The sequence below is a fragment of the Hemicordylus capensis genome, chromosome 5 (assembly GCF_027244095.1).
Source record: "Hemicordylus capensis ecotype Gifberg chromosome 5, rHemCap1.1.pri, whole genome shotgun sequence".
Lineage (NCBI taxonomy): Eukaryota > Metazoa > Chordata > Lepidosauria > Squamata > Cordylidae > Hemicordylus > Hemicordylus capensis.
The window spans coordinates 196,018,975-196,035,022 of record NC_069661.1 but is presented as its reverse complement, the minus strand read 5'-3'; the positions used below and the strand labels follow the sequence as shown (position 1 = coordinate 196,035,022).

The 16,048-nt window shown below is 41.5% G+C and overlaps 1 protein-coding gene across 1 annotated transcript in view; it reads right to left on the bottom strand.

Annotated features, from left to right (window-relative positions):
• The window catches only part of OTOGL (otogelin like), a 137,337-nt gene that overhangs the window by 35,588 nt on the left and 85,701 nt on the right, over positions 1-16,048 (bottom strand). The window contains exons 35-43 of the mRNA XM_053256233.1: positions 15,833-15,912; positions 11,225-13,911; positions 9,392-9,569; positions 7,535-7,677; positions 7,042-7,065; positions 6,860-6,952; positions 4,001-4,190; positions 2,144-2,358; positions 362-503 (exon numbers count right to left, since the gene is read on the bottom strand). Of these exons, the coding sequence (XP_053112208.1) occupies positions 362-503; positions 2,144-2,358; positions 4,001-4,190; positions 6,860-6,952; positions 7,042-7,065; positions 7,535-7,677; positions 9,392-9,569; positions 11,225-13,911; positions 15,833-15,912 (3,752 nt within the window). The remainder of the gene's footprint in view (positions 1-361; positions 504-2,143; positions 2,359-4,000; positions 4,191-6,859; positions 6,953-7,041; positions 7,066-7,534; positions 7,678-9,391; positions 9,570-11,224; positions 13,912-15,832; positions 15,913-16,048) is intronic.

The window sequence follows — 16,048 nt, the reverse complement described above, 5'->3', positions numbered from 1 at the left end:
GCTCATTTGGGACTGGGCCTTCTCTGTGGCTGCCTTGGGACTTTGGAATATGATCCCTATTGAAATAAGAGCATCTTCTCCATTTGCTTTTAGAAAGACCTTCACGATACACCTGTTTTATCAGGCTCTTAACTAAAATTAATTTTAAACTGTTTAATTTGTTTTTATCTTATGAGATTACTTTGTGACATTTTAACTGTTTTTACTCTGCTTTATACTGTGTATATAATTTTGTACACCACCTACAGAAGCACATATCAGGTAGTTTTAAAAAAAGATGAATGAATGAATGAATGAATGAATAAATAAATAAATAAATAAATTACTATCACCTGACAGTATAAGACTATACTATACTTACAGCAGTAATCTGGTGTTCTCCATTTAATGCAGATATTATGCTTGTTGCACAATGCTACATAGGCAGAAAGAGCATCGCATTCATAATTCCAAAAATAAGTATTGTTGATCCACATTTTCTCACAAAAGTCTTGAGGTGAAACCTAGGGTAAAAGCAATAATTTAGACTGATCTATCAACATTCATTATCAGTTCTCTATTCTTGACAGAGAACCAATCATTTTTGGGAAAAGCGCATCATTTTTCTTTGTGCAGGGTTTGTTGGTGTACACAGTCAAAATCAAAGAGTAGCTTATGAACAAATGAAGCTGGCTGCTACTGAATCAGACTACTGGTCTTTCTAGCTAGCTATTGTCCAGCTCTCCACAGTTTCAGACAGGGGTCTTTCCTAACCCTACAGAGTATTTGCTCTACTACTGAGCTATGGATCCATCCTCCATCCAAACTGAACTATTACCTCATTCAACCATTTGGATGGTTTGGACCAAAACATTCACAATTCAACATATCCATACTTTGGGTGCGGGGGCACAAGTATTAATACTGTGTTTAAAAAATGCATGTGTGAATCAATCCTCATAACTAAGAACAAGTGATGTCCTTAAAGAATGAATGATGTCCTTAATGTCCTTAGGCAGAGCTGCTGGCAGGTTTCTTGTCATAAGAAACCCCATAGTTTAATGCTGCTAATCTCAGTAATATTATATTGCTCTTACTAAAGGTCTAGTAAAAATCTGGAGCAATAAGGGCGCTGCTTGGGTCTGGGGGTGGAATTATATATGTTGCTAGAATGTAAGAGTTAGAGTTTGTGGTTAGCCTCAAACCTGAGCTTTATAATGGGTATCTGTGTGGCGTGGTGGTGGGGAGTCTGGGAATGGGAAAGGTGTCCTAATTCCCTCCCTCCTGAAACTTTTGTGTATAGGTAAGGAGGAGACAGAGCACATCCCCCACACCAGGATACTCACTATAATCTGTTAGTTGCTTGAGCAGGCTAAATCCTCCTCAATCTCCACCCCTCCCCCATTTTTTGCCTTTGTCCCCACCCCCACCATATCAACCAGCACCTTCAACTACAAGGTGTCCTGCACCAGGCTGTCTAGAGACCTGAGCAGGGACACTCCTGTTAGGCAGTGGGGATACATGGCAACGTTTTGTTGTATGCTCCACTTGTAACCTCCCAAATAATATATTTTCCCTTCCAGTTATAATGGCGTATTTGTTTAATCCCTTGTGTGTGTATCATTAAACAGTCCTAGATCTAATATTTCTGGCTTGTTTTTTTAACCCAATTATAACCAGATATAGCTTTAAAAAAACAATGTTTTTCTATTTCTAAAAGCAAATCCTCCGTGGATGAAACTATTAGAATAATACCACCTGCATGCATAGGAACATAGGAAGCTGCCATATACTGAGTCAGACCATTGGTCCGCCTAGCTCAGTATTGTCTACACAGACTGGCAGAGGCTTCTCCAAGGTTGCAGGCAGGAATCTCTCTCAGCCCTATCTTGGAGACACCAGGGAGGGAACTTGGAACCTTCTGCTCTTCCCAGAGCGGCTCCATCCCCTAAGAGGAATATCTCACAGTGCTCATACATCAAGTCTCCCATTCATATGCAACCAGGGCAGACCCTGCTTAGCTAAAGGGACAAGTCATGCTTGCTGCCGTAAGACCAGCTCTCCTCACTGAAATGCATATTTCACTTATGCTTTGTTTCAAGAATACTCTCAGTTGCTGCATTTGACCTTATGGACATATGATTACGCACTGCTTTGTACTTACTTTTTTGTGGCAGGGGGCAAATGCCCATCTGTGTAAGAGCTCCATACAATATGTACAGTTATCTTCTGTGCAGTTTCTAACAGGTCTCCTTGTTGTTACATCAACAGATTTCTCAATTTCCCAACTCCTAATAAAAGCCTCAATTTCTTCCATATTTGTAATGATTGTTCTATTTTGCATTTTCAGGTCATCAACTGGATCACCATTGCAAACACCTTAAAACATAGAAATGGATATAGGACATTAAAATGATAACTAGAAAAGCAAACTTCTTTTGCTTTTACCCCATGAACTAGCTATTTTTACAGACAACGTTTACCTTCTCAGTTCTATTCTTAGCCTAGGTTATAGTTCTTGCTCTGTAATTGGAAACGTGGCAGAGTGAGTTTAAGGATACATGATAGATTTCTGTGAAACATAGTTCTCAGAAGCATAAAATGCTGCCCTTCACTGCACTTCCCTAATACCTTCTGGGACATTTGTCTCTGTCCTGTGATGTTCCTGCACTCTGGGAACCTTGTGCCAGGGTCCACTGTAAGGACGATTCTAGTTCTTCAAATGAACTCTAAGGGAACTATCTCAGGATTGCATTATTTCATTCCTTCTAATAAGAATATAGAATAAAGGCAGCCAAATAGTTTTATTGCTGAATGCCATTTCCATAGCCAAAGTGTGACTCTGAATCAGAACCCCCTTCTGAAAAGTACAGCTTTATGAACTCAAAGCACATTTTGACTTGAAATTATCAGGATCAGTTTAAAGTACAGGAAAGCTGGAAGTTCTTCTAGTCTTTTAATGGGAGCATCTTGACAACATCATGCTATTTTGCGACTCAGTCCTATATTTGGTTATTCAGAAGCAAGTCCTATTAAGTTTAGTGGGACTTACTCCCAGGTAAGTGTACACAGGATTGCAGCCTTAGGTTTAGCCTTCAGCTACAGTCCTATGCATGGTACCTGGGAACAGGCCACATTAAATACAATCGGACTTACCTTTCATTAAACAAATAAAGGATTGCACTATTAGTCCTTTTTTTAAAAAAAAGTTCTGATATAATCTCACAGTTGCTGGATTTAGAATTACAGTCACCTCCCCCTCTTTTGAACACTTTTTGAAAGAAACTTAATTTTTCAACATGCTTGGAAATCCAAGGCATGCAAATAGAATGGTGAAAGTTAACTAATCTGCATTAAATAATCTTATAAACACCCTCTTGATGTTCCATGAGTTCACTTTGGCCAATGCTATAGTAAGCATTTCTAATTATTAGCATTAATATGTTTAGTACTTCAGCCAAAGCTATGTTCAACAGATCTAATTATTAGCATTTACCCAGCCTACTTGCTTTTGGAATAAAAAAGCAACAAGGCAGGTAGTGGTTGGCAGATCTGTTTTTCTAAAACTATCTGCCCCTCTGACACTCAGCTTAAAACTCTGAACACTCCATGGGAATAAGAAGTGGAATTTCTGCTGAATTTCTAGTTCAGCAAAAATTCCCCTGTTAAAGCCAATTCTCTCAGCAACAATTAACATAAAGAAGTTTTCATGTTATGAACCAGTCCTCTTCTGTCAGGTAACTGCAATGAGTTCCTGTACTACTTTGTTCAAAAGAATGCAAGGTCTTTTATGTTAACCTCATCACAAGAAGACGCTGCATCTGAACAAGACACAGTCTTTACTAGTGATGCCTGGTGTCACAGGTAACTGAAAAAGCAAGCCATCAGATTTAGCTAACAATTTTTTGGTTGATTGGGCACTGGGGAGCAAGGTATACTGTAATTTTTTAAATAAAAGCATATTTTTTAAAAATATAACTCGAGTAAACTAAAAGTAAGAAGAATAAAACCACATTCTCACCACAAAGGCCTTCAGTCTTGGTGGATGTATTTGAATGAAAGCCATACTGGATGTCTATAATGCCTGTAACATGAGCCCACTTAATGTTGATGCCAGCTGGTGTATTAATTACATACATAGCACCAGTATCTTGAATACATAAGCCATGTTTTGAGAATGGCAAAGGCTGAATCACTGAATCCACAACTACCTAAAATAATACAAATTGCAGGAATGAAAAGTACAATTTCAAAACCATCCTTGTGAAAACTGTAAGTAGCAGCATTGTTCTTTTGGACCACTTTCACTATCAGCATAGGACTACAGAGCATTCTTCTCTCTTTATATAACTTTATATAACTACTGTATAGTAGTACAGTATAACTACTGCATAGTATACTCTCTTTATATAACTACTGTATATGTGGGGAGCACTCCTTTAAACTTAACAAGGTGGCCCTTACTGTTTTAGATAGCTTTTTATTGCATTTAGAAGAGCACTCCGTTTTCTAAAGCTTCCCTGATTTTGGTCATTGGGCCAAAATAAACATTGAATGACTCCCCCTTATCATAGGAGATGCCATCCTGGTAATCTATCCTAGTTGAGTGCAGCATAACCACAGGAGTTTGACCATGAAAAAAGAGAAAAAAGACGACTGTGGGGAGACATGATAGAGGTCTATAAAATCATGCATGGTGTGGAGAAAGTCAATAGAGAGAAATTCTTCTCCCTCTCTCATAACACTAGAACCAGGGGTCATCGCATGAAATTGATTGTCAGGAAATCTAGGACCAACAAACAGAAGTACTTGTTCACACAATGCATAATCAACTTGTGGAATTCTCTGCCACAAGATGTGGTGACAGCCAACAACCTGGATGGCTTTAAGAGGGGTTTGGATAACTTCATGGAGGAGAGGTCTATCATTGGCTACTGGTCAGAGGGCTACAGGCCACCTCCAGCCTCAAAGGCAGGATGCCTCTAAGTACCAGTTGTGGGGAAGGAACAGCAGGAGAGAGGGCATGCCCTCAACTCCTGCCTGTGGTTTCCAGCGACATCTGGTGGGCCACTGTGCAAAACAGGATACTGGACTATATGGGCCTCAGGCCTGATCCAGCAGGGCTGTTCTTATGTTCTTATGACCATGATTGCCCAGGAAATCCGCATTCTCACAGCCAGCTCTGTGGGGCTCAGCAATCCTGGTTAACTCCTTAACTAGGAGGATTGCTGTGATTGTGAGAACACAGCCATAGAGATAGAGGAAAACCTTTTGGTGTTCACCCCAACCCTGAAAGCTGAGTTAGGGCAAGAGAAAGGCTGTTTTTCATCTTCTACAGGAATTTGGAGATGGGCTAGATGCAAAGCATGCAATTACATAGACTGACTCCAGGAGGACTCAGAAATTAAAGAAATTAAAATACAGTGGTCCCTCGACTTACAAAGTTAATCCGTTCTGAATGCACATTCGTAGGTCGAAAAGTTCGTAAGTCGAAAAGCGGTTTCCCATAGGAATGCATTGGAAACGGATTAATTCATTCCGGAGCCTAGGAAAAAGACCCAGACACCCAGTTTTATGTGCAAAACTCTTTATCAAGTGCACTTTAAAGGCATGCAAAATGCTAGGGATGTGCACGGTCCGGAGCAGTCCGGACCGGCACCGAAGGGGGGCCTTCCTTTTAGGGCGGGGAGGGCTTGCTTACCCCTCCCGCCTCTTTGCCCCCACCAGAGGCCGTATTTTACAGAATAACGGGGCGCTGGAAACCAGCCGCCCCCCCGCCACCCCCCCTGCTGCGAGCAGATTAAGCCCAAAACTACTGCTACCACTGCCGCCGCCGTCGCCCGCCAGCCCTCCCTCCCTCCCAGCCGCCCGCCCACCCGAGTCCTCACCCGATGATGCTGTTGAAAACAAAGAGAGGAGCTACCGAACAGAGCTCCTCTCTCTATGAAGTCCTGCCGGCTACTGAAGCTTTGCGCGCGCACATGCGCACACTGCAAAGGACGCCGATCGCCGGAGGCCCGGTCTACCCGCTGGGAAAAGGCCTGGTAGACCGGGCCTCCGATCACCGGAGGCCTGGTCTACCTGGCCTTTTCCCGGCGGGTAGACCGGGCCTCCAATTGCCGGAGGCCCGGTCTACCAGGCCTTTTCCCAGCGGGTAGACCGGGCCTCCGGCGATCGGCGTCCTTTGTGGCGTGCGCATGCGCGCGCGCAAAGCTTCAGTAGCCGGCAGGACTTCATAGAGAGAGGAGCTCTGTTCGGTAGCTCCTCTCTTTGTTTTCAACGGCATCATCGGGTGAGGACTCGGGCGGGCGGGCGGCTGGGAGAGAGGGAGGGCTGGCAGGCGACAGCGGCGGCAGTGGTAGCAGTAGTTTTGGGCTTAATCTGCTCGCGGCGGGGGGGCGGCGGGGGGGGCGGCTGGTTTCCAGCGCCCCGTTATTCTGTAAAATACGGCCTCTGGCGGGGGCAAAGAGGCGGTTTTCCGTTCGGATGTCGAAAAATTTGTAAGCGTATGGCCACTTTTTCCTTTCGTAAGTTGAAAAATTCGGATGTCGAGTAGTTCGTAAGTCGAGGGACCACTGTATTTGCAACTTTTAAAATTCATAATAGATGCCTGTTGAAAAAAGATACGCTAATATTCTTAATTGCTACACATGTAGTGATCAGCACACACATATACACTTCTAAGAATATAATACTCAGAAATTAAAATTATAGATATCTCTCTACAATTCATGGAAGTTATTCTCAGAATAAAAAGAACATTTATCCAGCTCTCTTACGTATATAGCATCAGGTCTTCTACACAGAATCCTAGAATATTGGTATACCTATTAGAGTATATCTTCAATAGTATCTTTAGAAGAAGAGTACTAGAACTCACCTTTCTCGCTAAACGGTTGATAAGCACTGTATATGAAAGCGTTGTTACGTTAAGCTTCTTAAAACAGAGACCTGAAGCACTTCCAGGTGGAATCTTGGGGGAAAGGAATTTTGGAGGTGAATTGAACAAATCATTGCAATTCTATGCAAACATATTTTCAAAATTATTTGAAAAATACTCACTAGTTTTCTTATTGAATTGGCACTCTGGAAAATATTTTTAGAAGTGGGTTAGAATTGCTGTTGCATAAAATGGCATAATTCCAAAACAGTGATAAATATTACTAGCAAGTTTCAGCATGGAGGATAATGCGCAAACATTTATGTTAGTTAATAGTTGCCTGAATGTAAACAAATAACTTTACAAAACGTTTTCAAAGCATTTTGTATCATCAAAATGCAATTGATTATATCATTTTTTAATATTTAACCATCAGAATTTTCAATATTGCATTTTTGCACTACTATCTATGTAAAATCCCACTAAACTCCCCGGAACTATTTAGCGCAAATGGTTCCACATTTCACAATTGAGATATTGCGTTTGTTTTTTCCTAAGCTTTTTACAAATACAGAAATATGCTTTTAAAAGCATTAGATGGAAAGACAGACAAGACAGACAGACTATCTATACTTTATATACGTTATAATGCACATTATTAGACAAATCTCCTACCTGGTTGGTGGGACATTTTTCAATATGAGCCACGATAATTTCTGTGGGGAGCTTGACTAAAATGTAGGAGGCTACTTTATACAGTGCTACATTATTTCCATCAAATGTAATTATGCTCAGTTCAGAAAGGACAGAGCATTGACCTAGGAGAGAACGGAGAGTTAATGAGATCACCACTAAACATGGCATTGCTGAAGTTTTGGTGCTTGCTCTCTCTCTCTCTCTCTCTCTCTCTCTCTCTCTCTCTCTCACTCACTCACACACACACACACACACACACACAAGAGAGCTTATTGGTCTAGAAGAGAATATTTCATATACTGAATGCTGCTGAATGTTCACTGAATTGTGAAATAATTAAATATTATTGCTCAATGGTGACATATGTAGTTTTATTATAGCATTCTTAAGACTGCTTCACACATTATGAAATAGTAGGTACATGTCTGTGTACCAAAAGCATATCTGAAAGCATACATAGTGTATGAAAGCATTATTTGCTTCTTTATTTATTAAGGTTGTGGACGAAACACATTTTGCCTTCTATTCCAAAATGCATGAAATGTTCTATTGGAAAACCAAGCGATCTGGTTGTTCCAATGGAACAACCCTGTTTCGAGCACCATTTTGAATTCCATTTGGATTCCATTTGGGGTTAGAATGATCTGCCCCAGAACAGGTCATTCCATTCCAAGCTCGGAACATGTCCCCCTTTTTAGGGATGTTCTATTTTGAGAGTTCCAAGCTCAGAACAGATCACCCTTTAAAAGGGGGAACCTGTTCTGAGCTTGGAATTGAATGACCTGTTCTGGGGTGGATCATTCCTACCCCAAATGGAATCCAAATGGAATCCAAAATGGCACGCGGAACAGGATCAGACTGTTCCGATGGACCAGGGTCATTCCATCAGCCCATTTCAAGGCAGAATGTTCTGACCCGGGAACGTTCTGCAGACCCCTGCTGTTTACTATGCATGGACAGTTTTAAGGAGCTGCAATTGATCCAACTCCTGGGTTCTCACAGAGTAAAATATATATTGGCTGGCATCCAGACTAATGCAGCACTGGTACTGCAGGGCAATTTTTGCCATTTTCCCCTTCCTTCTGAAGCCTACTCTGCCTCCTGAAAATATGTCCCCAAGGGTCGTGCAAACAACCACACCTGAATAGCTCCTTAGGGCCTAGTTCACTGAGTCAGCAAAACATATCTGGGATGTACCATTTACCTAGTTCACTGAAGCAGCAAAACGTATCATGGATGTACCATGATTGAACGATCCTGCATAGCAAAATAAAATAAAAATAAAAATCCCTGAATGCTGAAGTCTATATATCATAAAAAGTATTATTAATATTAACATATAAATCTAACCTTGCCTTACCATCTTGCTAGTTTTTTATGTATAAGAACAGTTTTTCGTGGAGGAGCATTCCATCATGAGTGCCATCTGCAACTGAAGTGGTATAGGCCAGGTACAGGATTACCATCTCAATGAGATCTAAATCAATGTGGAGCAATTTCCACACATTCAGATTTAAAGCCTCCCTCCTCACAGACTCGATGGTACACTTTACGTCACAGAATGATTTGCCTACTAGTCTTCCTATCTCCATTCAGAACTTGCTAACCTTTGATACAAAATCCTGTCTACTGGTCCTGACTTTGACCTTGCTATTCTGTTTCTGATTTTAAAAAACCTCTGGTTGATATTTTATCTATATAACATCAGTGCTAATTCTAGGCATATCCTAGAGTAGACCTACTCACCATTCTAAATTATATCAACTGATTATAACTTTCAGAATGCAAATCATAAGCTTAATTTAAAAATGTAATGTAATCTGAGCAAAGACTTACATGGACATTCCCACTCTGGACAGCAGCTGTCACTGTTAACCTGCACTGGCATCCCTCGAAAACCGCAATCAGGTTTTTCCACATTCTTGTGGCAGTTCTTTGAAAGGTTGTAAAGCATCCATCCCATATTAATGCATACATACTGACTACATATATCTACTGGATCAAGATACCTTGGCTATTCCACGATAAGCAGGGAAAAAAGACAATTTTATTTCATAAAGAAAGATTCATCATCAGAAAATGCCATTTAGCACCAACCAAACCTGTGAGTACTGTGCTCTGAGAACTGATGTGTTTTAAATAGGATGCATGAATCACGATGCATGAATAATGAAACATGACTGAGCATAACCAGGAGAATTCAGTGAAAATTTAGAATTCAGCCTCCCATTCATAGTTAATGACAAAACTGACATAACTAATTTCTAGCCAATCAATGCTGAGCACAGCTCACTTCTACTGTGGCACACAGGCACACAAATCACTTTCATGAGTTTTATCCAGAAAAAAAAGGTTGTACGTCTAAACAAGATGTGCGGTGTGGTGCTTCTAGAGTAAGGGTAGGCAACCTTGGCTCTCCAACTGCTGCTGAACTACAACTTCTGTCACCTCCAGCTACAATTTTTTACAACAATGTGAGGGCAAGTTCTACTTACAAGTTCAGAAACTAAACATGGAAGGAGCCTGGCTAGTGCCTTCAGGGAGTGAGGATACTAATGAGCAACCTGATCCTCCCTTCCCATGATTCTGTCCCTGTTCTCCTGACCATTTTGATCTCCATTAGGCCACTTGTTCCATCTTGTCATCATCCTCCATCATAGCAGTACATTAAAAAAAAAAGATTCCGGAGGGAAAATATCCAACCAGAATAAAGAGCATGTACTGTATAAAGTTTACTCATGGGTATTGTTTATTTCACTTGTAAGCTAGAGATCTGGTTTAGAAGGTATTTCAAGCCTAGCATTCAGAGGTGGCTCAAGGTCTTTGGGGGCAGCTGAGGCAGCTGACATTGCTGCCCTGCGCCTACACCAGGACATGGTTCCCCTTTCTCTCCTTACCCCACTGTTGTATGTCTTTTCTTCCTTTCCTTGGGCATGCTTTGCCTTGCCTTCTCTTCCCTCCCCCGCTGTCATGCCTTGCCTTCTCTTCCCTTCTTCCCATCACTAGGGAATGCCTTCCTATCCCTTCTCCCAACTAACCTGGGCGCATTCTGAAAGGGTATTGCCCACCCACTGGTATTGTAGTGGTCAACTCCTCCATCTGGAAGAGAAATTAGAGGAGAATAGAGCAATTAGAGGAGAGGAGAACAGTGGGGAGATACTCTAGCTAGAGCATCTTCTCACCACTTGCCTATTCTGAGAGGAGGAGGTGATTGATAACAATCAAGAAAAGCAAGGTGGCACCTGCAGTGACAGGAACTCAATGCCTCCTCCCCACACCTACCAATGGAGGCAACCACCTACTACACTTCATGGAAAGGCCCATATCCCCAGTCATATGGGCTGTCTAAATCTCAAAGGACTTTTGAGCCCCTGACATACTGTAGGACTCAAAACTCTTAGAGGGCTGATGCATTACTCTTAATGTCAGACTCTTGGGGATTACTAGATATGGAAACATATGCCCACAATTGTGGATGTGGAGGTTATTTTTTACAAAGAGCGAGCCATTGAAGCAACACAAGTGGGAAATGTATATAAAATGAGAGATGTAATGAGAGATGTATAATGATACATAAGAAAGGTGGTACGGGGGGAAAGCTAATATAAAATAATGGAATAAATTTTCAAATAAAAAGTAAAATAAGTGAGTTGATAAAAATGCCCTTACCGTGCATTCAGGGGATGTGACAGATATTAGTGTATGTATCATTGTGCCAAATGAAGCATATTCCCCACTATCTGTTGTCACCATTTCTATTTCAGTCTGTGAAGTTTGAGTTCCCAAAGGCTGTGCAGTGGAACGAGATGAATCCATCACTGTGACATTCTGCAAGCTGGTGATTCTCACTTGCTCTGGTTCAGTCACGCTGTAGTAAGGTCTAACTGATTTTGGTGGTGGAACTCTAGACCAATCTGATAATGTTATATCAGTCACTTCAGAGACTGGTTTCACTGAAGCAGTGCTGCTTTCATTTACAGACGGACTACCTGGGACAGGAGATAATGCCGAGTGAAGTAGTGTAGACTCCTCAATGCTTGCATACTTAGTGACATTTTTTTGTACTTCTGAGGTCTGATTACTTTCTAAGACATAAGCAGTTTTCTCAATAGAGGTTGCATTTTGAAGTTCTGAAGCCTGGGTCATTCCCAGCTTTATCCAATCCGAGGTAGTAAGTTCGTCCATTTTAATGGGTATCGTTCTGAAGGCTTCTGTGGAAGGTTTGGATGTAAACAAAGTAACATTTGGAGTATACATAGGTGTTTGGGAGGTAGCAGGAATTAGGACTGAAGTAGCAGCTGTGTAAAATTCAAAACTGATGGGAGCAAGTTCAGTGAGTTGTGTAGTTTTGCTAGTAACAGCTGTCTTGGCCGAGGAAACAAGAAAACTTGCTGAGGAACTATGGGAATACTTTTCAGTTACGTCAGTTGGAGCTGATGTAATATTCCAAAGTGGACCCACAGTCAGTGCTGGCTCTACAGACTGAGTACTGAATAGCAATGAAGATAATGGTCTACTGTCTGTTGCAGAAGTCAAAGAGGAACCTGTTGTTCCCAAGGAAAGCATAGACATAGAGACCTCAGGAGGAGGCAAAGTTGTAGTATGTATTGTGGTAGTATCTGCACTTAACAAAGAAGAAGCTGAAGGAGTGACTGCAACAGGTGAACCTGGACTTGTTGAGGTAGCATGTGTCCCAAGTGATACAATTGGCATTTGTATGTGTGTGCCAGTTGGTATCACAGCAGACATATTAATTGTGGGAATCACTGATGAACTTCCAGGATGAGATGCTGAGACAGAGGTATGAGGAGTTGATGATCTTGTTGATAACACTGTAAGTAATGTGGATGGCCTTGTAAAAGCAGATATGGTTTCTGGGAATTCTGTAGATGTAGTGTCTGCACTTTTAGAAGCAGTTTTTGATTCTGTGTGTTGAGCAAATGAGTGCACAGTTACTTTAGAAGTTGTTTGTGCTGTGTCATATGAAACTTTTATAGGTAAGGTTGAGGTACTACTAGGCAAAGCCCTAGTACCTGCAACCTCTGGTGAACTTACAAAAATGGTTGACACTTGAGTTGAATCTGTGTGTAATGCATGCTTACTTTCTGTAGGAACCACACTTGTTACCAATGATTTGGAGGTTTGAGAAATACCTGGAAGAGAAGCTGTGGAAATTCCGATATGAAAGCTCTTTGAGACAATTGTAACTTCTCCAGTTGCTTTGGGTTGTTGAGATGTAATTGGAGGAGACACTAATGTAGACATCATGTGTGTCACTTTGGGACTCAGGGAAGCCCATATACTAGGACGTTGTGTAGAAGATGACGTTCTACTAACTATATCTGAAAGCACTGGTAACTGTTTTGTAGTTAACGGAACAACATGTTCAGAAAGTGTCAGAAGTGCTTTTGGTGATGAAATAGATGTAGGCAGCAAAGTATTAGTTAATGTTTGTGTGCCAGGTTGGATTGTCACAGAATCTGAAGCTGTAGTAATATAAACAGGGCTTACTGGAAGTGTAGTAAATCTAGTAGTAAGTAAGGGAATATGGGACACAGGTGTAGTTAGTGAAAAAAGAGAGCTTGAATGAATGAAAGGGTGAGTCATAGTAGATCTAGTTTTTGAAGTTACAGCAAATGTTTGTGTAGGTGGTGAACTTGTAAATAGCATAGGACTTCGAAAAGATGTTATTTCAGTTAATAAAGATTCTGTAGCTGCCACTGGCACCGGAGAATGGCTTGTGGAAGGATTTTCAGTCATTAAGATACTTGTAGGTATTTCAGAAGAGACAAAGTCTGGCCCAAGAGGTACAGTAGCTAATGTGGCTGAAGAAAATGAAGATTCCAATGGCACAGTTGATGCTCTTGTTACTGCAGGAGAAACAGACACTGATGGTACAGCTGTAGTTGTGGAGGCCAATGATACAAAGAAAGTAGGACTTGAGCTGTAGGATGTTACTTTTGAAGTAACTTTTGAGGCTTCTGAAGTAGTTGGGAAAGCTGTTGGCGAGATAGGTCGAGAGAACACAGGTAGACTTATAGTGCTGTAGCCATCTTCTAAAGTATGCCCTGGAAGTGGTAACAAATCAGGCAAATAGATACTTGCATTAGGTGATGCTGCTGAATATAGATCAGTAAGTATTTTTTCTGTAGTGTTTGCCTCTCTTAATGTTATTTCCTCAGGTGTCATTTTAGTAGTTAGACTGTGTGTTGTCTCAGCCCGTTCAGTGACAAACACAGGAGGCGGCATCTGAGAAAATGTTTCTGTCATGTCCCCTGTATGGGGAATTGGTGACTTGGGCTTGGTACTCAGTGGCTTCGTCCCAAACGCCGGTTCTGTAGGTTTCACAGGTACACCTGTAAGGAGAGTATATGTCATTATTCCTGTGTGATAGTGAAAGGGAAGCAAGTGGGGGAGGCTAGATTAAGGCTTCCTGGCCTTAAAAGGTGGAAGTATTAAGAACATATGCACAGTCCCAGTGCTGGATGCAGAAATCAAGTCTGAGTTGCAGAAATCAGCTCAGTACCTTTTGGTGCACACAATTTCCCAGCCCCTCAGGGGATACATATATGAAAGCCTGATTTTGTACAGGCATTGTCCTTACTATGTCACAGTAAATCACCTTGCTGACATTCATTTATATACACAACAAACAATAGTCAAATAAAGTGCACCAATAGTCAAACAATAATGAAGTCCGTATAGGAAGTAGCGTCTCATTGTTCAGTTTGACAGCAAAACATTTAGTAAATATTCTAAAAATCATGAAACCAACTAAGCAAAAAGGAAAAGAAAGAGGCTTAAGTGTAGGAGGTGGGTGTGCAACTTTAAAATTAATAGCCCAAATCTATGCATATTTACTTCAAAGTAAATGCCACTCAGTTCAATAGGAGTTACTCCCAGCACAATGGGGTGGTTCACACTTTAATAGGAAAGCTTGGTTTCCTGCTATGAGAATAAGAGTTGGAGAGCTGTGTCAGCTCATGAGCTCTCCACTCCTTTCTCTTCCTTTCACACGTGAGAAGGTAGCGCATGAGCTGCTCTCCCAGACTTATTCTCATAGTAGGAAAGCATGGCTCCTTATTACATCTGAAGCTGTCCAATGCTGCACAAGATTGCTGTCTGAATCTCTTTTAATTTGTTGGGGCAATGAAAATAAAAGAGGAGTTTGCACAACCTGAACAATCCAAATCACATCTAGAGATGACACTGAACACACGGGCTCACATAAAGCACAGTGAAATGCAGGAGGTTCAGCACTGCCAGCACTGATGCATGTATCTCAGATGCCACCTGCACTGTTGTGGAAGAGAAATGTTCCTTTCCAACTTAAAATGGCACAACCACCTATTAAAATGGAAGGAACGTTGCGTGACTGTAGTTGCACAATTTTAACTCAGTGGAACAGTCCTGTTCTGGAACAGTCCTGTTCTGCAACAGCTCAGGTGGGGTTTGAGACACAGAACACTTCTAAACACCACTTTGAAGCATGTTCAGTGCTTATTTCAACAGAGGATATTGTGTCCTGAATACATGACGCACATGCTTTTCTGGCACGAAAGGCTCCCAAATCCGCACTATAGGTGGAGTTAAAAAAACACCCAACCTGATGTTGCTGTGTTGAACGTGCAACTCCACTTGTCTCTCAGGCCAGGGCCGCCTGAAGCATGCATGCTCTCACTCGCTCGCGCTCTCGCCCTCTTGCTCTCATCCTCCCCCTCCCTCCCCTCCCCCTCTCCTTCCTCAATCCCCTCCCCTCCTCTTTCCTTCTCTTCCCATCTCCCCTTCCCCCCTCACATGCTGAGACTGCACTCCTCTTGCTCTCTCCCTCCTCCTCAGCAGGCCAGGGCAGTGCTGAGGAGGCAAGCGCCTGCTGGGAAAACACAGGGCACATGGACATGGAGTGTATAGACAGCCTACCCTCCCTCTTGACTAAATAAAGTGCACCAACCTACCAATCCTGGTGCAAACCGCACTCTCGTTTAGAAAGGCTCACACTCAGCAGCACAGGCAGTGCTACACCACCCACATTTCACTACACTGTATGTGGAACATTGTATTTTAAACTACTGATAAAATATAGCACAATTTAAAAGCTTTTAATTAAAAGTTTTTAATTTAAATTAAAAAACAAAGACTAGTTTTATGAAATAAAGCGTTACATTGATATAATCGAGGATTTCAGCTACATAGTATAAAGTTTGCTTTAAAACATCATATTATTGTATGTTACTGTAATTTGTAGCAATTCAAGAAAAAGGTACAATGGACACTTACAGTCTTCTGGATAGACACATTTAAGTGTGACTTCATCAAGAATCATATCTTTAGGGCAGTATGGTAAACATCCCTCAACCCTACAAATAACACAAAGCATACAGTAGTTATTCTGAAATTACAGCAGTCTCTCTTTTGATAATTGAATTCTGTTCTTTAAGAATGCTTTGTTCATGAGAACTGAATATTTTGTTTGGCATCTGAGTAAAGAAAATT